We start from the raw sequence: 26,246 nt of genomic DNA, 5'->3' as shown, positions 1-26,246 counted from the left end.
GGACCCACCTCTGCATGTAGGTCGCCGGAGGGCGTGTGTTCCCGCTCAGACAGGAGGGGGTTAAAGGAGCTGCTGCATCGGGGGCTCTGGCTCACTCAGGCTGGGGGGAGGGAGGGGTATGGATGCGGGTCGAGCCTGCGGCAGCAGAGGGCGGCGTGACGTTGCACCAGCCTGAGGTGCGCCGTGCGCTCTCCCGCGGAAGCCGTCCCTGGATCACGGAACCCTGGCAGTGGCGGTCTGCACAGGCTACCGGGAGGGGAGGTGTGGATAGTGACCTGCGCTCGCACACAGGCCTCTTGGTGGCGGCAGCAGCAGCCCCAGCATCCCACGCCCGTCTCTGGAGCTCCTTTAGGCGGCGCTCTGAATCCCCTCTCCTCGCGCACCAGGAAACAAAGAGGGAAGAAAAAGTCTCTTGCCTCTTCGGCAGCTCCAGACATTTTCCCGGACTCCCTCCCGTCTAGCCGTGGCGCACTAACCCCTTCAGGCTGTGTTCACGCCGCCAACCCCAGTCCTCTCCCTGCGCTCCGACCGAAGCCCGAGCCTCAGCTCCCAGCCCCGCCCGCCCTGGCGGCCGAGCAGACAAGCCTCTCGGGCTGGTGAGTGCAGGTCGTCACTGATCCGCTGTGCGGGAATCTCTCCACTTTGCCCTCCGCACCCCTGTGGCTGCGCTCTCCTCCGTGGCTCCGAAGCTTCCCCCCTCCGCCACCCACAGTCTCCGCCCGCGAAGGGGCTTCTAGTGTGTGGAAACCTTTCCTCTTTCACGGCTCCCTCCCACTGGTGCAGGTCCCTTCCCTATTCTTTTGTCTCTGTTTAATCTTTTTTCTTTTGCCCTACCCAGGTACGTGGGGAGTTTCTTGACTTTTGGGAGGTCTGAGGTTTTCTGCCAGCATTCAGTAGGTGTTCTGTAGGAGTTGTTCCACATGTAGATGTATTTCTGATGTATCTGTGGGGAGGAAGGTGATTTCCATGTCTTACTCTTCCACCATCTTGAAGCTCCTCCCTTTATTAAGTTTCTTGTTTAAAAATCATCTAAATTTGTTTAGTACTCAAAAAAATTTGAAGTCCCACTTTGTACCAGGAATTATATATTTAATAAAGTGGAGGATACAAAACGGCAATCTTTCCTGACTCCATGGAAACTTACAGATAATTGGTACAATAAATGTTAATCATAAAAAATATAGATTAAAAAAATTAACTGTGATATTACTGTAAAGAGAGAAACATGATGCTGTATTGGAGTGACATGAGCTAGCTTGGGTGTGGGTCAGGTTGTCAGGGAAGGTTTACCCCAGGCTATAGATGTTTACATTGAGATCTAAAGGATGAGTAAGAGTGAATTCAGTAATTCCTTGAAGAATGGCAGGTTCCTAAGATTCTTCCAATCAAGGAAGACTGTATATTCAAAACTATTGGTTCTCACGTTTGGCTAAACTTTGGAATCATCTTGGAAACTTTAAAAAATACTGATACCTGAACCTGAAAAATAAAATACTGATACCTGGATCACATGCCCAGAAAGTCTGATTTAATTGGCATGGCATATGGCTTTGGCATTAGAATGTTTTTTAACTCCCCAAGTGGTTCTTTTCTACTTCTATGCTTCAGAAACAGTTTAAATCCTTAAGGCAGGAGAATTATGTCTAACTCAAGAAACTGAGGGAAGACTAGTGTGGTTGGAGTCCAAAGAATGAGAGGAAATGTGATATGACCTGAGACTGACTGTAAAATGTGACACATCACACAGGTTTTGGTTGGCCACATTAGAAGTCTGGTCTTTATCTGGAGAAAAATAGAAAACTATGGAAAGATCTTAGGCAGCGGACATCATATCTACATGTATGTTTATGTTTGCAGTGTAGAATAAAGATTGTAAAAGAGAAGCTATGAAGTTAGCTTGGATTATGATGGTGGCAAGGAGATGCTGTGAAGTGGATTTGAGAGGTTTTTTTTTAAGGAGTTGAAATTGGCAGACTGGCAATTGATTAAATATGAGAGATGGCAAGACTGACTTCTTGGTTTCTGGCTAGTAGAACCGGATGGATGCTAAGGGGTAGATTATGAGCTTAATCTTATGATACTGGAGGTGCCTTTGAGATATCTAAGCAGAGATGTTGAAGAGATAGAATATAAGGAGACATCTGAGCATGAGATTTTCAGTTGTTTGGGAACAAAGATCTAAAGTGCAATAGCTTTACATTAAACCTTGTAAGTTTTATAAAAATAATTATTTTAGTTGTATAAAACACTATTGTAATAGGCACTGGGCACCTACAGATGATTAAGATGAGGAGATAGGAAACACTGAGAATTCTAATGTGATTTTAAAATGAAGATCCCTTTAAAACATCTCAAGGAAGCATGGAATGAAAGAGAAGAAATCCAGCAACTTTTATCAAATTGTAATCATTAAATGCTAAAATATTATTAGGAAGAAAATTCTGATCAGAAAGAAAAGGAGGGCTTCCCTGGTGGCGCAGTGGTTGAGAGTCCGCCTGCCGATTCAGGGGACACGGGTTCATGCCCCGGTCCGGGAAGATCCCACGTGCCGCGGAGCGGCTGGGCCCGTGAGCCATGGCCGCTGAGCCTGCACGTCCGGAGCCTTGAATTTTAGTGACAGGAATCATCCTGAAGAATCACAAAAATTGTCAGGAGTACAATATTACAGTAGGACATAATATCAGATTGGGGATATTTTGGTTTTTATTCAGCTTAAACTAGAGACCTGCCAAAAAGATAGAAGAATAAAGAGGACAGCAGGAGTTTTAATGTATGCATTCATTTATCAGATATTAGGACCTATCATGTACCAGTACACCAATGGTATGATAAGGACTAAGGCTACAGCAATAGACAAGGTAATAATTATTCAGCTTCACAGAGTGTATAGTCTCCTATCCTACTTAAAACAAGAAAAATAAAAGTTTATTTGAGAAAGTGTCCCTAGTTAGCTTTTGCAAAGGAAGCCAGTAAAAAGAATGCCTTTATGTGATAAGGTTAAGTAGCCATTCTATGAGATTGCATTTGCTGGGTGTCAGGGCATGTCTTAGGGCAGTGGAGATTCTGATTTAATTGTTCTGGGATTAGGCAGGGCATCAGAATTTTATAAAGCTTTCCAGTTATTCTAATATGCAGCCAAAGTTGAGAAGTATGTTTAGCTTTAGAAGTGTGTTTCATCACTAAAACTAGTGACTCCAGATGATGAGGCTGAGAAAGGAACAACAACAAAAAAATGCTGATTATATAGGAATAATAATAATGAACACTTCTTCGGTTTTTATGTGCCAAGAACACTGCTAAACACTTGACATATATTGTCAGTTAACAGTCCCACCAGTCCTACGAGGAAGCCATTTTTACTCTTCGCATTTGAGAGGGAACAGAGGCCCAGTGGTCACACCTAGCAAGTGTCGGATCAGGTCCTTGAACATAAGCAGTCTGGTTCTGGAGTTCCTGATCTTAACCACTATGCTGTATTTTCTCTAAATATAGTGTAATAGTAATTTTACACTAAGAATTATAAACAAAGTGAAAACATATAATAATGGCAGAGTATCATTAAACGAATCAGATACAGTTTATAACTGAGTGGTTATTATAGCGCCATAAACACCTTTGAGCTATTTCCTCATATATGTATACAGAGAGATAGATATGGATATATAGCTTCTCATGTTTATAGTCTTAATTTGTGGAAATCAGTTAACAAGTTTGTCTTGTTGTACATGTACATGGTTACATAGTACAGAAGGTTTTGTCTTCAGCAGCAATGCAGGGGGATAGAAGCTGTAGAATCAGGTAATTTTTTTTCTGACTTTTCATTTTCTCCTGAAGGAAACTCTAAGCGAAAGAACGACTCCTACTTCATGGTAATGACCAAGCTGTAGGAATAAAATCTTAGGAGGAAATACTCATCCCCTGGGGAACAAGTCTAACAAATTGAACCTATTTTACAGGTGGAAATACCATGAAGAAAATTATTATTGGAAGGATTACCGACATACTATGTTCCTATACATGTCAAAGAAAAAAACATTCCAATTTAACTCTATAAAGCATGTATCTGAGTCAACCTGGCATATGTATTTTTTTCTTACACTTTCTATCCCATTACAGAAGTAATATCTACCAAACAATGCTGTGCACTTCTGAACGGCTAGCTTTCAGCTACTTCATCATGCTGCTGGCATTCCCTCTTTTCCTCTGAAGGCTGAGAAAGCAAATAAAGGAAACATAGTGCTTGGGAGCATATAGCCCCAGTGCTGTGGACATTGTGTGTCCTGAAGCTGGAACTTTGGTACTATAGCCAGGCTTGGTTTGTTCCATATAAATACAGTCTAGTACATGTAGGGGATTCTGTTTGGTATTCAATTAAGAGCTCTCTTGACTCCTGTTATTAAAGCCTATAAACTATTGAGTGTAAAATCAAACAGTTCAGCTCTTTCTGACATTGTAACGTTGCCTGAAAAATAGTGATGTAAAACCCAAGTCAAATGTCATTCTTTAAAGCCCATGGGCAAATAAAAAGTGAAAACATTGAGGGGAAAAGAGTAAATGTCTAAAACTTGGTCATTTACTAATGACACAGTGTATAATGTTAGGAACATGCTACTGTGCTCATGCAAATACATCAACCAGTTTGTTGAACACAGATATTACATTGATTTTAACAGAAAGCTGCAGGGTTATTATTGCTAAAGCTCCAATGAAGGAAATAATTAAAACATTAAGCATTTTAGGGTTTTAAAATTACTTTAGACAGTAACCAGAAAATACTATAGGAAATCGATATTCTGTAATTGAAAGTAAATTGAATTGGGCTTTATTTTTTTAATCCCTTTTAAATTTTCTCTAGACTGCCAGACCATGGAAGACAGAGAATCTTGTTTTGCTATCAGCAGTGTGACTTTCTGTAAATCTCATGTGCTGCAGAGACCACTTTCATTATTTTTACTTAGAAAGTGCTCAGCTGAATAGATAATATGACAAAATTTTGTGTGCATTATCTTTGTTAGTCTCTGGCCTCATTGTTTAAAACTAAAACAAAAACACAATCAGACAAAAACAACCTTCTCCACATGAGCAAAGTCAAGTTAAAGACATTTCAAACAATGAAACCAGAGAAGTTGTTAGATAAGTCTCACACACTTGAACCTGAGTGAAATTCTTTTAGTTCTTATCAAACACTATGCCTGTCAATCTTGCTATGCTGCAAGGACTGTGACCCATTGTAGATACAAATTCAGTTTAGATCTATCTAACTCATTTTTCTTGCTTATTATTGGAAGGAGTTTTTACAATCAAACAAAATAGCTTGAAGTGAATCTCAGGGAGGTGACTGGATATGAACAGAAATTAAGGAATCTTAAAACTTGAGTAATCCTTCAAAAAGGTGTGTATAACCAGCCTTTCCCTTATAATGAGGATAGTAATGATACCTTCCTCATTGGGTGGTTTTGAGAATAAATTAATTAATATATGCAAAGCTCTCAGATGATTAGCACATACTGTGTACTATGTATGTGTTATAATAATTTTTATAAAAATGACATTGATGGTGATGATTTTGCCTTTTAATTTTTATTGTCAAAATATGAATTCATTCACTATTATATTGAGCCAGCCACTTAACAGTACCGAGGCTTATTTTCCTTGACTATTAAAATAGGAATACTATCTTCTCTACCTTCCTTAAATAGATCGTGTTTATGAGAAGAATTTTTTAAGCTGTAAAACAGTACAACAACTAACAATACTAAATCTGGACTTTAAAAAGCAATAGTGACATGTATATATATGGCTGAGTCACTTTGCTGTACACCTGAAACTAACACAGCATTGTTAGTCAACTATACTCCAATATAAAATAAAAGTTAAAAAAAAAGCACATCAGTTTAAATCCTAATTTCATCTCTTTGTAAATAGGTGACCTTAACCGAGTCCTTAATTTTTATGTCTATAAAGTAATATTGATAACAGCACCATCTTATAAAGTTATTTTGAGTCTTAACTGAGATCATGTATGAAAAGCTCAGTACCATGGCTGACGCATAGAAAGTATTCCAAAAAATGTAAAAAAAAAAAAAGTTCTATTCAGTGTAGGAAATGAGTATTATTATAATTTTTAATGATTTCTTTGTTACAGCCTATGTTGATATGTGATGAGTGGATATATTTTATTTCTAGTTTTCCAGAGAATCTGTATCCTGAAATAACTCTGTATCAAAATTTCATCTCTAGTTTTTGGTGACCACAGCTAACATTCAGATAACATTAAGTATTGGAGTGGGTGAATATGCAGGAATACCTGAGTTAGGTAAAAGGAGTTACCAGTCTTAAAATCTAGACTGTTGTTGTTAAGAACAGGAACAACTTTTCAACTTTCTAAGTACTATAATCAAAAGACATGTGAGTCAGATGGCAAATAAAAAAAAGAAAGAAAACAGAAAGGTGAAAAACCTTCATAAAGCAGAAGAGAAAATTATATGTCCTGTAGTATATATGAGAGAATCTGGCCAAACAATAAAAAAAAACTTCATATCAACTTATTGACCTGCCCACCATGCACACACTTGATATTAAAAATAAACCTCCAAGGAAAGACTTTTATTGGCTCGGGTCAGATGACCAACTGTTAACAATTGCTGAACCAGAGAGTCAGAGTCATGAAAAAATTTGGATGATTTGGAACACTTGTCTAGGGATGGGAAAAGAAAGCAATTCTCCAAAAGGAGGGATGGGGTTAGTGGCCATGCATGGTCACTGGAAGAAATCAGTGTGAATAAAAAGAAAAAAAAAAGAGAGGAAGGAGGGAGAAGAGAGAGAGAGAGAGAGAGAAGAAACACTATATATAGTACAAATAGTGTTTAAGTCACTGCCCAGGTCGGAAGATAAGATACAGCCAACTCCTTACCTTCTCCAAATGCTTTTTCGTTATTGTTATTTCAAACCTCCAAACACTAGAATGCTCTAGAATTTTTCAATCATTGACTGTATTTACTTACGTTTAAAGGAAGACATAATTAAGAAGCTGGAAATTATATATTTTTAACTGTTTGTCCAGAACATTGTTGAAACAAACTAGTCAGCAGGTTTTGTTGGTATTCCAGTAGTAAATATTTTGACTAGTCAATACACCAAAATGCTGTGTTCAAGTTGGCACTAACAGATGTCATTTATCAATATTTAGGCAAACTGACAGTAGGTTCACCAAACTTAAAAAGCAACTCCAAGGGAGAAAAAACCCTGTGTTTACTTTGGCAGTTTGAACGTATTAGTCATGAATAAGATCATGTCCTAAAAGCTATTAATTTAACTTAGAATTAAGTAATTTAATGGTAAAAGGTGGATAGCGCATTGGAAATTTAGCTTTTCACTTCGTTTTAGATCTCTTTTTCCACCAATATTATTTGGTCTAGGGAAATAAAATCTTCTTGAAGAAGTAATTAGAAAAAGTGCACATCAATAAATGTAATTGAGGATAGACTTTGGTTGACCTCAGAAGAGAACAAAACCTCAAAAGAAATTTCATAAGGTTTTAAATTTGGCAAGAGGACTACAGTATCTCTGATAACTAGACTTTCAACACATTTGGATTTGCTAATTGGACCTAAGTTCTAATTAGACTTTTATGTAATTAAAAATGACACATCATTGTATGAATTTAATGTGCTTTTACAGTTGAAACCAACAATTAGCAGCCTTTTTCAAATTATTTTAATAAGAAAAAAGCTGGCTTTTTGTTTACATTGTGACATCCACTTCTCTTAAGATATATTGTATACATTTTAGTTTTCTCAATTAAATACCATTTGTGGAGCTCAAAGAGAAACTTGAGTTTTAATGGGAAGCACCCAAGTTGTTTATTTGTGAGGGAGACTTGCCAGTATGTTAATGACTTCAGAAGCCACAACAAAACGCAATGCACGGAAATAATAATCTTTAGGAGGAAGCAGCACAAATAACCAGGTGCCCCTGTAAACCATTCAGTTAACCAAAACAGTCTCTGAATATGACTAAAAGTCTGTTACATTTTTAAAGCATGCAAGTATGGAATAAGTTCCCAAATGTAAAGGCTCATGGAGCTGGTATCAGGATTAATAGCATGATGTATCTTCCCAAGATGTGCATTGCAAAATTCTCTTTGCAGCTTTGCTTCTTGGGCAGATATCTGCTAATCCAAGTCACAGCACCTCTCTTTCCTCCTTATTTTTGAATTGAGAGTCACCCATTTTTATCCCATTGTGATTTATAGGCAGTAATTTTAAGACTGGTGGTCCTCAGATTTGGATATTACAAGACATAAGAACTACGTGAGAATGTAAAATTAAACCAGTATTTTGGAGAGCAAAGAGCAGTTAATCGTTGCAAGACTTTAAGGAAAAGGCTGCTGCCAAAGTCTTCCAAACAGATTGATAGCACTGACAAAAAAGGCAAATTACATTGTTTTGTGTACTGTGAATAGTTGAAAACAACAAAGCCATATAGATTATTTTTTTTCCTCAAGTAAAAGCTGTAACCCCTCTAACCACATTAAAAATCTTACAGTTTTATGTTCTGTTAAAAGCAGTATAAGATCTAATTAAAACCACTGAAACTGTAAAAAAAAAATCTAACTTGTACAGTAATTGGTATATTAGAACAGGCATTATGCTAGAATTATATGTGGTATTATTTTTCCAATTAGTGTATTACTGGGACCGAGTTATTGGTGTATTTATAACTCCTCATTAAGTCACATGTCCTCAGTGAGTCCCCTAAAGCATGTTGGATACTGTCATATGCCATATGATGATATTTAAAAGCAGGAGATAGCATAGCATTTTTGCTTGCTTCATTTGCTATTAAACAGGAAAAGCTGCACAGGACACTTCCTGTTATCAGTGACTCCGAGATTTATCACACAGTTCTCTGAAAGGCTTATATATAGGTGATTGGACTGTTCTTCAGGCAGAAAAGTGACCAAGCTATTTCATCTTTTCAGCTTGGGTGCTGGACTCCTGTCACAGGGCTGAATGGGTCCCTGACTGACAAGAAACTGGAGAATAACATGCGTGGAGTGGTCCTACGTGTGGTGACTGTTCTGGTAGGTCTGATCTGCCCCTTGCGGTTTTGGCTTCTCGATGTTCCTTTATCCTCCATTTCTTTATGTTTCATTAACTGATGTCATAATATTAAAGGAGCTGACTATGCATTCTAAGGGATTTGTAATGGTCATGTTTTCCAACCTTCAATTTATGTGGATCAGAATCAGATTTTTGCAGTCTTTTCCTTTAATTACAGTAGTTTTGTCATAACTTTCTTAGACATTTTAGGCCAGATTTCCATCCTTCTACAGTTTCCTACACATGATAAAGTGAAGTTATGTTTCAGGACTTCTCTCACTGAAGCCCTATGGTCTATGTAAATGAAGATAACCATGCCAAATAAAGGTAGATTTGATCAAACACAGTACATTCAGTAACACTAAAACATTAGCAGACTAAGAATATTTTTCTGGGAAGGACCTACTTCAAAGTAAAAATCATCCAATTGTTTTGTAAATAATATTTATTGAGTATCAACCGTATTCAAGCTCAGTGCTGATTTCTGGGGACAGTGATGATTAAAATGGACAGATATGATGCTGTCTTAAAAGAGAGTATCATCTAGTGATTCTGTGGCTATTACATGGGATTATACATGTGAAACATTTATTACAATTTCATTTACTTGGTATAAAAAGCAGTAAGTGGTAACTTATCATTATTCTATACATTATTATTTTCTCACATGATACACAAATAAAATAAGATGTCAAAAGAAATAGTCTTCAACAGTAAAATACTCACATGGGTACTATCTAAATAGCCATAAAACATGAAGACATGTATTCTCCCTGCCTGTTTCAATGTGATTAACCTTGTGCTACTTTATAGTACGTTTCAAAACTGAATAATCCATAGTTATTAACTTCAATTTTTTTCAGAAAAGCCCACTTGTTTTTAAATTTGAAAAAGTCTTTCTTATAGGCTAAAAAGATTGCAGAATTAGTAAACAGGAGAAATGGTCTTTTTTGGTATGTTATAGATGTTTATCAAGGTTTATAACAGCAATAGCTGTCCTTTGTACATTGTTTAATACAATTTAAGCAGACTCAACATAATCTCATTGTCTAAAAGAAGGATCTGTGATATTCTCTATAAAAGGAAATTCAAACGAGTAATCTATCCTCCCTTTTTGCTGCCTATAATTTATTTTTAGTTATTGTTTTAATAAGATTTTTACTGTTTGGCAAATAATTATATTATGAATACTTGACAACTTAATTGTGAATGTGCTTCTGTATGTACTCAAACGTGTAGATATGCATTGGCACTGATGTGCTAATATTAAAAAAAGACAGACATTTAAAGTACAGTAAACTGTAATAGTCTCTTCTCTAGTGATTAACATGGAAACTCAGGTGAAAACTGTAATAAAAGACAATATATGTGCTTTGCTTTCGTCTTCGACATTCATATTTCAAGGCAAGCTAATCGCATTTAGTCATTAAACAAACATTTAATACTATATGATAGACTTGGTAATGGGTTATTCATCTTATATGCGTATTCATACCTCAAGGTATGCAAAGAATCTTACTGGAGAGAAGCACATATAACGAAGCAGCTAAGATTTATTAATGACTTACTATGTGCCAGATACTCTACTAAGTCTTTTTCATCTGTTATCTTAACCAGTCCTCACAGTATTTACAATAAATAGATAGTACTCTGATCTTAATAATGTGGTTGAAGAAACTGAGACAGACAGAGGTTGAAATAAATGTGGAAGATTATACAGATAGGAAGTAGCAGAGAGAACTGGGATTCAAATCCAGAATCTGACTGCAGATCTCTTAACTTCTGCCTTCTTAACATTATATTATAATCTCTCTCCTCCTACTGCGATAAGTGTGCAAATTGAGGTAGCTATAGGATTTTCTTGACTTGATAGTCGGAAATGCTTAACTCTGAATAAGATGAAAGTGAATTTTACTGGGAAAGCTTCACAGAACCAATTATTTTAAATTCATTTCCAGGATGAGCAGAACGATTGCTGTTTTGTGCTTGAAATGGTACTGCCTCACACAGTGTTAATACCTGCATGCCCCAGTATCACCTTCATGATTCATAATGGTCTGTTTTCTGCAAGCTTAGCCCAGCACATATCCTGAATATGACTAGTGAATGAAGATATGGAAACAGTCTCTTTCCCCCAAGTTTTCTGTGGTGCAATATGGATTTATCAGTTGGGTGCCCAGTTGAGTAAAAGGTTGTTACACTTTTTACACTCCCACAATATACAGCCATTGTACTTAATAATTTCTCAGGCTTCCTGGCTCTTCCTGTAATTCTTATTTGAATGGAAACCAGACATGACTTTCTTACTTATTTCTTACAAGCACCTTTCCAGGTCTAGCTCTTACTTATATGGCCTTGCAAGCTTCCTCCACCCAACACTGAGAATCACTGTTTCCTAAGTCCACCCAGCAACTCTAAAATCACGATGTCAACTAAACCCTGAAATTCAGATTTGGTCTATATTGGACTTGATTTAGCAACCTAAACACAACCCCCTTGTATTCCAAGTATTTACCTCTAGCCATTTCCAGAAGGGAGAAGGAGGAGGGAGGGCTCATGTGTAAAGCCCCTGAGGGAAGGTCTCTCAGCTTTTATTCCATTCTAACTGTGATCTAGTCCCAGTTACACACACACACACACACACACACACACACACCCTTTACTTCTTAGGAAAGTTATGCTATCGATGACACACGGGTTCATAAAACTGATTTTTCTCACCTAAGTTTTGAAACTCCTATTCCTATCACTATTAAAGATATTTCATTGACTTGAAGGAAATAATCTAATATTTATCTTAAACTAAATATTTCAGGACTATATTGTTCATGATGCCAGGGGCAAGTGAATGGTATTCAAATGGTTAATTGAAGAAAATTAAATAAAGGGATTATTAACAAATACTTTAAGTAAGGTTAAATAAGTCAACAAGGATGTTGAAGTGCCAGGGCCTAGATGCACAGCAAGCCTTGACAACCCTGAAGACTGATGTGACATGGGAGAGAGCAGTAATAAGAGATCTAGCTAGAGCCATGGGAGAAAAATCATATAATAGTAACTGTGACCTTTGTTACGGGAAGAGGATGGAGAAGGAGAATCACTGTCAAAACCACATTCAGGCAGTGAGCAAATGGAGAGGAGGTTACCCCAGTGTCACTTCTCCTATCTTTCCATCTCTTTCCTTTGTTTCCAATTGCAGATCCAACCAGAAATCAGAGGGCAAGGGAACCCAAGTAATGAAGACCATGAAGGTCAGCTTTCCAGGTCACAGAGCAGGGCAGTGAGGGACTGGAGGGGAAACAGGGGAAAAACCATCACCAGCATCTCTTATTTGATCAAACCTGTTAAGAACTTTACATGTGTTAACTTATTTAATTCTTATAAAAACTCTACAAGAGATGCACTGATTACATTAAAGGATGAAAATAAGGCTCAAAAGAATTAATTAAATCTCTGTGTCTGTATATCTAACAAGAGCCAGAGATGACTTTCAAGCCCACAGATCCTGGTTCTGGTGGCTATGTCCTTAGCCCTCTGACATTCTGTCTTTGGGATCAGAATGAATTCATATTAGGTTTAAATTAAATATAACTATTGAGATTGCAAATGTTATTGGATTAGTAATTTAGGAACATTTTTTAAATGGCATCACATAAGGATAACTTTATATTCAACCATCACCAAAGCCATGTAAGTGTCTTAGAAATGGAGAAAAAGAAAGAAAGAATGTGAATAAAATTCCCTCTGCTAAACTCTGTTTCCATATTTGATGTGCTGATCTCTACATCTTACCAAGTGGGCCAAGTGTCTTACTATGAGGCACTTATTAAGATCATTTTTTTCCTTTTCACTTCTAAAGTTGTACAAGTATGGATAGCCATAAGTGACCAATTATGGCATTCAGTTTTTTCATGGTAATTCACAAAAGTTATTGGAAACACCACTGAGTTATAAATATCATCATAATAATTACGAATACTTAGGAAAATAAAATGGAAAGAAGTTGGCAACAAATGAAAAGAAAGATTTGAGAAGCCATCCTGTAAGAAAAAGTACAAGATATCTGAAAAACATAAACTGGCATTTAGAAAGAGATCACTGAAAAATAACTCTTATTTTCTTGATTTGGTTTTGCCTAAAACAGACACATGGCATCTCTGATGAAAGATGAACTCACTCATAAATTGATTTGAGAAGTATTTATTGAGTATCTTTTTCTAGGTTCTTGGAGTACATACAAAACAGAGAAAGATACTGACTTTGGGGAGTTTCATTCTAACAGGACATCTACAGCGCTAAGAATATTTCTGAAGAAATGCAATGCCACTGTTCTACATTGAATATATTGTACAATGCAGTATTCCTTTGCCTAAAACTACCATAAACATAATTGTATAACTTTATATACATATATGATTGGAAATTTACGGTAGAGCTGTGGTGGTGCTTCTATATTTTATAAATTCAAAAACATACAGTTTTTCATATTTTAATATCTTTGAATCAGGATGCATCTTTCAATTGATGTCTTCTTGCAGTTAAAATTGGCAGCATTTTTTGTCTTTATTAGTGGCAGGTAAAACATTTTGCACCTTGCAATTGAAAACATTTTAGATTAAATAATATGTGGATGGTATCTCTACAAAATTAATTAAATTAATGGATATTCCTGGAAACTTCATTTAACAAAACTGGGTATGAAGCCATCTTAAAGAGACAGATGATTTTAAAGAATACCTCCTGAAGAAAAGAAATAACACTAGGAAATGAAACCAATTTAAAAAAATAGGAGAGTAATAGCAATGAAAAAAATTACTATCTAAACTAAAAATGTCACTAGACTCATAGAAAGATAAACATAGACAATACGCCAAGGCACATTTTTCACAGAACTTGAAAAAAAAATTTCACAATTTGTATGGAAACACAAAAGACCCCGAATAGCCAAAGCAATCTTGAGAAAGAAAAACAAAGCTGGAGGAATCAGGCTCCTGGACTTCAGACTATACTACAGAGCCATAGTAATCAAGACTATAAGGCCAGAAACTATCAAACTCTTAGAGGAAAACATAGGTAGAACACTCTATGACATAAATCACAGCAAGATCCTTTTGGACCCACCTCCTAGAGAAATGGAAATAAAAACAAAGATAAACAAATGGGACCTAATGAAACTTCAAAGCTTTTGCACAGCAAAGGAAACCATAAACAAGACCAAAAGACAACCGTCAGAATGGGAGAAAATATTTGCAAATGAAGCAACTGACAAAGGATTAATCTCCAAAATTTATAAACAGCTCATGCAGCTCAATAGCAAAAAAACAAACAACCCAATCCAAAAATGGGCAGAAGACTTAAATAGGCATTTCTCCAAAGAAGATATACAGACTGCCAACAAACACATGAAAGAATGCTCAACATCATTAATCATTAGAGAAATGCAAATCAAAACTACAATGAGATATCATCTCACACCAGTCAGAATGGCCATCATCAAGAAATCTAGAAACAATAAATGCTGGAGAGGGTGTGGAGAAAAGGGAACATTCTTGCACTGCTGGTGGGAATGTGAATTGGTACAGCCACTATGGAGAACAGTATGGAGGTTCCTTAAAAAACTAAAAATAGAACTACCATATGACCCAGCAATCCCACTACTAGGCATATACCCTGAGAAAACCATAATTCAAAAAGAGACATGTACCAAAATGTTCATTGCAGCTCTATTCACAATAGCCCGGAGCTGGAAACAACCTAAGTGTCCATCATTGGATGAATGGATAAAGAAGATGTGGCACATATATACAATGGAATATTACTCAGCCATAAAAAGAAACGAAACTGAGCTATTTGTAATGAGGTGGATAGACCTAGAGTCTGTCATACAGAGTGAAGTAAGTCAGAAAGAGAAAGACAAATACCATATGCTAACACATATATATGGAATTAAAAAAAAAAGTCATGAAGAACCTAGGGGTAAAACGGGAATAAAGACACAGACCTACTTGAGAATGGACTTGAGGATATGGGGAGGGGGAAGGGTAAGCTGTGACAAAGCGAAAGAGAGGCATGGACATATATATACTACCAAACGTAAGGTAGATAGATAGTGGGAAGCAGCCGCAGAGCACAGGGAGATCAGCTCGGTGCTTTGTGACCGCCTGGAGGGGTGGGATGGGGAGGGTGGGAGGGAGGGAGATGCATGAGGGAAGGGATGTGGGAACAGATGTATATGTATGACTGATTCACTTTGTTATAAAGCAGAAACTAATAAAAAAATATATATAATAAAAAAAAAGACAGTATGGTACTGGCAAAAAAAAACCCCAGAAATATAAATCAATGGAACAGGATAGAAAACCCAGAGATAAACCCATGCACACGTGGTTGCCTTATCTTTCATAAAGGAGGGAAGAATATACAATGGAGAAAAGACAGCCTCTTCAATAAGTGGTGTTGGGAAAACTGTACAGCTACATGTAAAAGAATGAAATTAGAACACTCCCTAACACCATACACAAAAATAAACTCAAAATGGATTAAAGACCTAAATGTAAGGCCAGACACCATAAAACTCTTAGAGGAAAACATAGGCAGAAAACTCTATGACATAAATCACAGCAAGATCCTTTTTGACCCACCTCCTAGAGAAATGGAAATAAAAACAAAAATGAACAAATGGGACCTAATGAAACTTAAAACTTTTGCACAGCAAAGGAAACCATAAACAAGACGAAAAGACAACCCTCAGAATGTGGCAGAATATTTGCAAACAAAGCAACTGACAAAGGATTAATCTCCAAAATTTACAGGCACCTCATGCAGCTCAATATCAAAAAGCAAACAACCCAATCCAAAAATGGGCAGAAGACCTAAATAGACATTTCTTCAAAGAAAATACACAGATTGCCAACAAACACATGGAAGGATTCTCAACATCACTAATCATTGGAGAAACGCAAATCAAAATTACAATGAGGTATCACCTCACATCGGTCAGAATGGACATCATCAACAAACAATAAATGCTGGAAAGGGTGTGGAGAAAAGGGAACCCTCTTGCACTGTTGGTGGGAATGTAAATTGATACAGCCACTATGGAGAATGTTATGGAGGTTCCTTAAAAAACTAAAAAATAGAACTGCCATATGACCCAGCAATCCCACTACTGGGCATATACCCTAAGAAAACCATAATTCATAGAGAGTCATATACCAAAATGTTCATTGCAGCTGTATTTACAATAGCCAGGACATGGAAGTAACCTAAGTGTCCATCGACAGATGAATGGATAAAGAAGATGTGACACATATATACAATGGAATATTACTCAGCCATAAAAAGAAACGAAATTGAGCTATTTGTAGTGAGGTGGATGGACCTAGAGTCAGTCATACAGAGTGAAGTAAGTCAGAAAGAGAAAAACAAATACCGTATGCTAACACATATACTTGGAATCTAAAAAAAAATAGTTCTGGAGAACCTAGGGGCAGGACATGAATAAAGACGCAGACGTAGAGAATGGACTTAAGGACACGGGGAGGGGGAAGAGTAAGCTGGGACAAAGTGAGAGAGTGGCACGGACATATATACACTACCAAATGTAAAATAGATAACTAGTGGGAAGCAGCCGTATAGCACAGGGAGATCAGCTCGGTGCTTTGTGACCACCTAGAGGGGTGGAATAGGGAGGGTGGGAGGCAGATGCAAGAGGGAGAGGATATGGGGATATATGTATATATATAGCTGATTCACTTTGTTACACAGCAGAAACTAACACACCATTGTAAAGCAATTGTACTCCAATAAAGATGTTAAAAGAAAAAAAGAAAATACACCAAGGCAGCTTATATTAAAACTATACCACATAAAGCAAAGTCCACACTCTGTGTCGAGAAAGGTAAATTTCCCCAAGCAAATCACCATAAAAAGGGTGTAGCAGATAGCTGCCTACTGAGCTATCCTTTTAAGAACATTTTCCTTTTCCTAAAATATTTTCTTATTATTAGTCTCACTTCTTGGAATTATTTTTGCAGGCCTTATTTCCCTGTGAAAATGGAGATGTTATCTGAGATCAGAGAAAGGTAAAACAGTATTGTATAGTACACCCTAACTATTAGCTTTGACTCAATAACTAATGTTGAACATCTGTTGTCAGCTAAGCACTGTGCTAATCCCAGAGAGGCAAAGTTAAAAAAGATACAGTCCCTGCTTTCAAGGAGTTCCACATGAACTATTTTGTCAACGTTATTAAGTTCTCTATCAGAAAATAGGACCTGTTTGTGAAGGACTCAGAATTAAATACACTTGTGGGGAGCCTGGGAAGGAATGATAAAATAGAGAGAGACAGATAGAAAGAGAAACGTATGTCACAGTCTTTTATGACCTAATCTCAACTGCGACATCCAGGACCAGCTTCGTGGGTTTACAGGACAATTTAATTTCTCATTTCACTGTGTCCTTTCATTCAGAACTATTTGTAACTCTCTGTTTTTATTTTGTAATTATTTCATTAGCGTTAGACTCCCCCTCTAAGCTGCATACCAATAAAACACAAGTTGGTTTTCACATGCAATATCAGGTATATAGAAGCAGGTCAGTAAATATATGTTGAATGAACAAATTAAAATATTCTGATAGCCTCTGTGTGTGTGTGTGAGAGAGAGAGAGAAAGAGAGAGAAATGGAGGGAAGGAAGGTAGGAAAGAAGGAAGGGAAAAAAGAGGAAAGAAAAGAAATAAAGAACTTTGTATGTAATTACAAAAATAAGAACAGGAATGGACACAAGACTATGCCTGAATAAATACTCTTAGGATTCCTCATTCTTTAATTTCCATCTACTAAATCTAAATTTCCAAAAGAGATGGCAAAGGATTATACTGTTATTAAATCCTTTGACATAGTTGTTACTAGGGAATGACTTACATGCTTTTTAGGTAAAGAAGTAGAAAGCTTTAATTTAAAACATCAAGAATCATTCATTCATATTATTAAATAGCAAGTTCACATTTGGTGAGAAGTTACAAATCATATAGAATCATTTAATATTCTCTTCGTCTTAGAGGCACTCATTGTTTGGCTTTTTTTCCACAATATTTTGTTTCCATGTGGACTGATACTTCCTAATTTACGTTCCCATGAATTATGTCAGTGTAAGATGGAGCAGTGTACTTAGCTTCTTCTGGATGTACCATTTAACAAGAGAGTAAATAATATGCAATTGATTTCCTTATTGGAAGTACTTCAACCTATTTCCTTGCTTTTTCTCCACCTAGTCTTCTCTCCATTTGTCGTATGCTGCAAAGAGTACTAGGTTTATAGTCAAAAGACATCAGTTCAAGGTCCACCTTTTCTACTTAATAGGTCATTGAACTTATGGAAGCCAGGGAGCTATTCTGAACCTCAATTTTTCTGTCTGTAAAAGAGGAATAATAAAACTGGCCCCACAGGGTTATTATGAGTGTAAACAGCTTAAACTATATGGAAGCAGTTAGTAAAGTGCAGAGTGTTTCTAGATATAAGATGTTATTATGTCTGAGTACACATCTTACAATGATGTGTAAATTAACTAAAGAAAAGAATAAAATGAGCATCAGTGATCATGAAGGCATAATTAATCATGGTCATCCATCTTCAGATTTTTGTGAGAAATTATTTAAAGGACCCTAAGGCAGACAAGCAAAACATAAACTACAGAATCATGATTTTTAGTCCACTCACTGTTACTTTAATTTGAAACTCTGCTACTGAGAACAACAGCAACTCTCCTCCTGGTGAAGATGGTGCTTCCTAGAGAAAACATAACACAAATACCTGATACAAAAGAACATTCAAATAACAAACTGTACAAATTTCTAAAAGTCTGGTATGTCAATTACATTGTCTCATAGGAATCATGTTTGGTTTCAGGCTAGCTCTAAATAGACTCTATATGTTAATATATAACTAGGAAATACACTAAGAACAGCCTTGAAATGTCATTTTGCTTAGTTTTTTGCTAAGGACATTGTCCACGTTTTTGCTACTTGGAGACCTTCAGCATTTTGAACCCCTACAGAGCCTTAAGCTTTCCTGAGTCTCAGCCTTTGAGTCTCCTGAACCTAGAGGCAAGTTTAGGGGCAGGGAGAGTGAGCTTGATAAGAGGCTCTCCTGGCAGGCACTCACATGAAGGATATGGGAAGGGAGTTGATGGCCTTCTCTTATAGCTCCCACAGCGGTGTCTGAAGAGGGCTCCTTTCAAGTGTTAATAAACACTAAAGTTTGGTTCAAAGCTCCAGGCAAAAATGACAGATCTGGCAGAGGACATTTCCCATGGATACTGTCTTAAATAAACTAAGCTAAAATTCTCAGTAAAATCCGTAAGTGCCATGTAATAACTACCACATTGGAAGTACACAGTATAACACTGTGGTCAAGAACACTGTCCCTGGAGGAGTTCCACTTCTCAGGTGGCAGGGTAAGAAGTTCCATGGACACCCTCCCTAGCAAAATAAGCAACAGGGCAAAAACTAACTAACTAAATAAGTAAGTAAATAAATATAAACCATTTAAAGTCTCTGGAAATTTCCTAAGGGCATACTGAAAATGAAGTAACACTTAATCAAGAAAATCTACTAAAACTCAGTAAAAACAACAGGAGTCTATAGTGTCTCAGCCTCATCTTGCTCCTTCCCCTTCCACCTCACTTTCTGCCTTACTCAGCTTGATGGAGGCTCCACTTCAAGTAGGTTTGTCCAAGAAGACAGGGCTTATTCTCCCTTAAAAGTTTCCAATTAAGGGTTATCTCACCTGGAGGCTGCTAGGATTTTTCATACCATCCAAATGAAATTTGAAAAGGCTAAATTCCTGGTGAGTGTGACCAAGAGTTTGTGGGCTCCCTTTCTTCACCCAGCTCTGACCCATAGGATGCAGTCTCAACCCCAGGTGTGGCAGACCTAGAATACTGGGGCCTTGATTGCCATCACTCCAGCTTGCTCCAAAGGCAGGGGTTCCATGCCAACTGAGGTAAATGGCGAAGACCAGCGGCTGCCACCCAACTCAGTACCCAGGGTTGTAGCACAAAGACTTTGTCCAAGGGAGAGGCAGTCCACAAGAAAAGAGAGCCCTTAAACATTCTCCAGTTATTTGAAACAGAGCATGGGGAAGTTCAAGTCTATGGCTCCTCTTAATTAAAAGCAACAAGCTAAATCATAAGCCAGATAGCTCACCAGAGTAAACCAGAAAAAGAGATAGCTAAGGATATCCTTCCTGAGGTCAGAATAAATTTTAAAGATTAACCCCAAAAATGACCCCTACCAAAATTTATTTTCTTCAAACTACTGAGCAAACCCAGGGAATTTTTGAAAACAGTAAAGCAATCAATCAGTAGTTAGTGGAGCTTATGGCTTAATGATCGTAATGAATATGACACACATGAATATGGACACAAACATCCTCAACAAAATGCTAGAAAACTGAATCTGGCAATATATGAAAAGGACTATACACCCTAAACAAGTAAAGTTTCTCCCAGGAATACAAGATTGGCTCCACTTATGAAAATCAATCTCATATACCATATTAATAAATAAAGGAATAAACGCACATGATCATCTCAACAGATGTAAGAAAAGCAGTTAATAAAATCCAACACCGCTTCATGATAAAAAAAACAGTCAACAGTCTTGTGATAGAAGGGAAGGAATTTTCTAAACTTGATTAAGAGCATCTATAAACCCACAGCTAATGTCATATTAATGGTGAAATACTGAAAAACCCTCTAAACCCCTAAGGTCAGTAACAAGACAAAGACATCAGTTCTGGCTATTTCTGTTCAACATTGTGCTGGAGGTTCTAGCCAGTCCAGTTAGGCAAGAAAATTAAGTAAAAGGAATGAGATTAGAAAGGAAGAAATAAAACTATCTCTATTTACAGATCACATGGTCTTGCATTTAAAAAACCCTAAAGAGTACACACACACGAGACCAGAGTTAATAAATGAGTTCAACTGCTTTGCAGCATACAAGATCAATTTACAAAAATCAATTGTATTTTTGCACACTAGCAATGAAAATTCCAAAAAAGAAATTAATAAACACATTTTCATTTAAATATATCAAAGGGAATAAAATAATTAAAAATAAACTTAACAGAACAACTTCAATATTTGTACACTGAATGCTACAAACATTGTTGAAAGAAATTTAAAAGTCCTAAATATATGGAGAGATAGCCTATAGTCATGGATTGGAAGACTCAGTATTGTAAAGATGGCAATATTCTCCAAACAGAACTACAGATTCAATGAAACCTCTATCAGAATTGTAGCTGACTTTTTTGTTTTGCCATAAATGACCAGCAGAACCTAAAATTCACATGGAACTGCAAGAAAATCAGAATAGGCAGAAAAAAAACAAAAAGAAAAAGAAACAACAAATCCACAAAATCTTGAAAAAGAATAGTAGGAAGACTCATACTTCTCAGTTTCAAAACTTACCTAAAAGCTATGGTAATCATACTGGTTCAAGAACAGACGTTTAGATCAGTAGAATAGAATTGAGAGTCCAAAATTAACCCATATATCTATGGTTAATTGATTTTTAACATGTGTCAAGATCATTCAATCGGGGAAAAAATAGTCTTTTCAACCAGATACCCACATGCAAAAGAATGAATCTAGACCCTTACCTCAAATCATGTACAAAAATTCATTCAAAATGTATCCTAGACTTAAATGTACAAGCTAAAACTATAAAACTCTTAGATTAAAACATTAGACGTTAATCTTTGTGACTTTATTTTGGCAATGGATTCTTAGATATAACACTCAAAGCACAAACAACCAAAAAAAAAAAAAACAATAGATGAATTAGATTTCATTAACATTAAAAATGTCTGTGTCTCAAAGGACAGAATCCCCCCAAAAAAATGAAAAGACAACCCACAGCATGGGATAAAATATTTGCAGATCATGTGTCTGATGAGGGACTTGTATTTAGTACATATAAAAATAAAGTTATAATAACGACTCAATGTGAAAAAAAATAAACCAATTAAAAATAGGCAAAGGGGGCTTCCCTGGTGGCGCAGTGGTTAAGAGTCTGCCTGCCGATGCAGGGGACACGGGTTCGTGCCCCATTCCAGGAAGATCCCACATGCCATGGAGCAGCTGGGCCTGTGAGCCATGGCCACTGAGGCTGTGCGTCCGGAGCCTGTGCTCCGCAACGGGAGAGGCCACAACGGTGAGAGGCCCGTGTACCAAAAAAAAAAAAAAAAAAATAGGCAAAGGATCTGGACAGTTTTTTATAGAAGGTATATAAATGGTCGATAAGCATATGAAAAGATTCTCAATACCATTTGCCATCATGGAAATGCAAATCAAAATCACAATGAGCTACCAGTTTACACCCACTAGGATGGCTATAAATCAAAAGGACAGATAATAACAAGTGTCGGCACAGTTGTGGAGAAACTGGAACTTTTGTATGTTTCTGGTGGGAATGTGAAATAGTGCAACTGCTTTGGAAAACAGTCTGGCAGTTTCTCAAATGGTTAAACACAAACTTACTGTGCAACTCAGAAATTCTACTCTAGGTATGTTCCCAGGAGAAATGAAAATGTATGTCCACACAAAAACCTGCACACAAATGTTCATAGCAGCTTTATTGATAATAGCAAAAAATAGAAACAACTCAAATGTATATTAACTGATGATTGGAAGAAGAGTGGTATACCTATAAAATGGAATATTATTTGTCAATAAAATGAAATGAAGCACTGATAACATGGTACATTGAGGACCTTGAAAATATGCTAATTAAAAGAAGCTAGTCACAATAGATCACATATTATATGACTCCATTTATATGAAATGTCAGGGATAGGCAAGTGTATAGGGACAGAAAGTAGATTAGTGGCTGCCTAAGGCTGGGAGAGATTAGAGGCATGAGGGGCACTGGATTTCTTTAGGGGTAATAATGTTCTAAAACTGATTACAATGATAAGAGCACATGTCTGTGAATGTACTAAAGCCACTGAATTGTACACTTTGAATGGGTGAATTATATGGTATGTGAATTATATCTCAATGAAGATATTAAAAAAAAACAACAAGTCTGGAATGAGATTATATTTCAATCTCCAGGTCTCCTATCTGTGAATTTAGGCCAAGTATTTAAACTTTTTATGATTCTGTTTCTTCATCTTTAAAATGGAGATAACAACATTACCTATGTCATAGAGCTGCTATGAAAATTAAAGGAACTAATACATGCAAAGAAGGAAGGACTTCTAACAGAGCCTGGCACATAGGAAGTGCTGTATGTAGGTGTTAGTTCTTATGCACAGAGCGTTAAAGGAGAACATAAAAGAAGCATCTATCACATGTGGAGGGCAGTGGGAAAGGCTTAAAGGGTGACACAAATTAGTTTTGAAACATAGGCAGGGATTATCAAGGCATAGATAAAAGGAAAGGAATATCCAACAATGTAAAGAGTATCCACAAAAGTATGCAGACCTCAAGAATTTAAAGTATCCTATAAGTAAACTGGAGTATCACCTGAAGCAAATGAAATTGAAATGCAGCCTGTGTTTTAGGTATTCTTTTTAAAGAGCTCCTTCAGAGACAATTTAATTAGAAATTTTCTGTGAGAGTAAGGTTAGCATTACATAATTTAGATAACATGCATCAAGTTAAAAACACCATCGTTGAGACCCTGATCTAGACTGAAGATTAGGTAAAATGGTTCTCATCTTTATTATTGAAACAGTATAATCTGTACACAGAGCTCTGTATGGTATACATATTTTGTTGTCTGTTCTGCTGCTGGTACCCACCTTATGTGAGAGAAAAGGGGAAAATGTGATTTTTATAAACAGACACTTGAGGAAGACTAGCCTATGCAAACAATGTAATTCATAGCAACACTGGCATATGTGTTCATTTCAATGCTGAGTGAATAAAATCATTATGAGAATTGATGCATGACAATGGCTTGACAATTTCTTATTCTTTCTCATCACACCAATTCTTAAGATGATAGCTGTCATGCAGACATGTGAATATCGCTATTGGACTGAGCTAACCGTGCATGACCCAACTTTTTTTCCTTTTGGAAGATGAAACCTGAATTCTTAGACTAAACAGTGAATAAATGTTTCAGAGATGTGTTACATAATTTACTTCTGAAAAATAGAGTTACTACTTGTCTCTAGAAGTTTAGAAAGATATTGACATAGTCATTTGCAAATTCCAAGATGTAGAAACAGTAGGTCTATGTTGACTTCCATAACCTCTGCAATATTCTAGCCAATATCATATAGCACTGCACTGGAAAGAAATCCAAATGTTAAGGTGACCTTGAAGTTTTAAGTTACTTTTTGCTAATGCAGTAGTTTTGGCATAGTTAACAAAACCAGTTCTATATATAATTCCTCAGAAATAAATATAAGTATAAACATGAAAACTAGAGAAATGCTTCTGATACAGATTTTACTTTTTAGAGTTACAAAGGAATATATTAATGAATTAAGAGCCATTAAATCTTACAGATAATGTTACCAGCCACCATTTAGGGCACACTTATTATTCTTGGTGTTTTAATCTTCATGGAGCCCTCAAGATTATTATTTGTGTTTTGTTGATATGGCTGAGACTTAGAGCTAGTTAAATAACTTTGAGTTACAGTTGTGACAAAAATAAGCATTGAATCCTTGTTTGTCTGGCTCCCCAGAAGCCATGATGGTGACAAGAACAGGACTAAATTCCTGTTGCCAACAACTAGAAAATTGAGCAAAGTATGGAAAAAACTTTCAGACATTGGTCAATATGTAAATAAGGACTTTGATTCCTAAAGGTTGGAAACAACGAAATGATTCCAACAATCACCCCAGATCTTTGGCTGATGGCAATTTCCAGATTGGAGGCCCAGGCATATAGATCCAAAACAGATTGTCAGCTTTCCTGAGTTGAGAAATTAGAGATCAAAGTTTGTGAACGCTGAGGAGGTTGGTATTTGGGGGGACATGTTTGAAAAGAGAGAGCTATCTGAGGAGAATACTTGCAGGAAGGGAGTCAAAATGACATAGGGGTCATTTTGAGTCTTGGCTGAGCACTAGGTCATCCATCCATCCAGAGAAACTGTACAGTGCTGGGGAAAGAATGACAAAAAGCATATCAATTCCCTTTTTTTTTTTTTTTTTACAAACTAAAGATATAAACCTTTATTTCACAACTTTGTCATAATTTATTTCTAATGAGACGTACTGGGGACATAGGTTTAAGATAACAGAGACTTTTGAGAAAGGTTTCATTTTGGGGGGATCTTATTGTACCAAGACTTTAAAAGGATATATGAAAAGCATGTATTTACCTTTGAATTAGGTAGTAATTTAGGTGAGCAAACATATAAAGGAGGATACTCCCACACATCTTGCTATATCAGTGTTTCTTATGTTGCCTTGACCTCTTAAAAGGTTCAGCTTTCCATTAGGAAGATGCATATTCATTTGCCACTTCTAAACTCCAGTAGCATGTTGATTCTGTTGATGTTTACAGCTGACATAAATTAGCATTGAGTAAACAGATGCAAAAAAAAAAGTCACAGAAAGTTGTCCTTGTTTATATCTTTAGAAATTGTCCTAATCAGGAGGGAAAACCAATGTTTTTAATTAAAATGTAACAATTAGATTTCATTTTACAAAGGAAATAAATTTTGAGAAAACCTTGTATGCTTTCTCAGTCCCTCTCAAAGAGCTAAGGAGTCAGATGGCAGCCTTACCAGTGAGGAAACCAGGCCTCAAGTGGCATTTGGATTCTTTCAAAGGCACAGTAACAAGTTTGACCAATAGGGGATCATTCATCAAGTCACTATCCATTGCATTAAATGGGACTCTAGTGTGGTCTGAAATGAGAAAAGATACCTCTGAAAAGCACCCAACGTGGGAATAGCTTACTCATCTGTCAGCTTCCAGAACACAAACAGCTATTAAAAGTCAGCTCCCTCTGGGGAGGTAGGAAGCAGTCAAGGAGAGAACCACCATACTGATGGAGGCCCCAGAAATGGAAAAGTTGGTCAAGGAAAGGAAGGCAAATGCATACCCTTTCAGAATACACCCCTTGGGTTTTTTAATGATCAGTCAAAATACAAAGAGGTTTGGATTTTAA

At 36.7% G+C, this 26,246-nt stretch overlaps 1 protein-coding gene across 3 annotated transcripts in view; it reads left to right on the top strand.

Annotated features, from left to right (window-relative positions):
* GRID2 (glutamate ionotropic receptor delta type subunit 2) overlaps window positions 1-26,246 on the top strand; it is a gene marked incomplete at its 3' end in the record, with an annotated part of 1,368,259 nt that overhangs the window by 993,112 nt on the left and 348,901 nt on the right. For all 3 annotated transcript variants that reach the window (XM_082605769.1, XM_082605770.1, XM_082605768.1), the window contains one exon: window positions 8,984-9,085. In XM_082605769.1, coding sequence (XP_082461895.1) covers window positions 8,984-9,085 — 102 coding nt within the window. The remainder of the gene's footprint in view (window positions 1-8,983; window positions 9,086-26,246) is intronic.

This window comes from Mesoplodon mirus (genome assembly GCF_964341445.2).
Source record: "Mesoplodon mirus genome assembly, chromosome: 2".
Lineage (NCBI taxonomy): Eukaryota > Metazoa > Chordata > Mammalia > Artiodactyla > Ziphiidae > Mesoplodon > Mesoplodon mirus.
The sequence above is the reverse complement of the archived record's forward strand: the minus strand, read 5'-3'. Positions and strand labels throughout refer to the sequence as shown.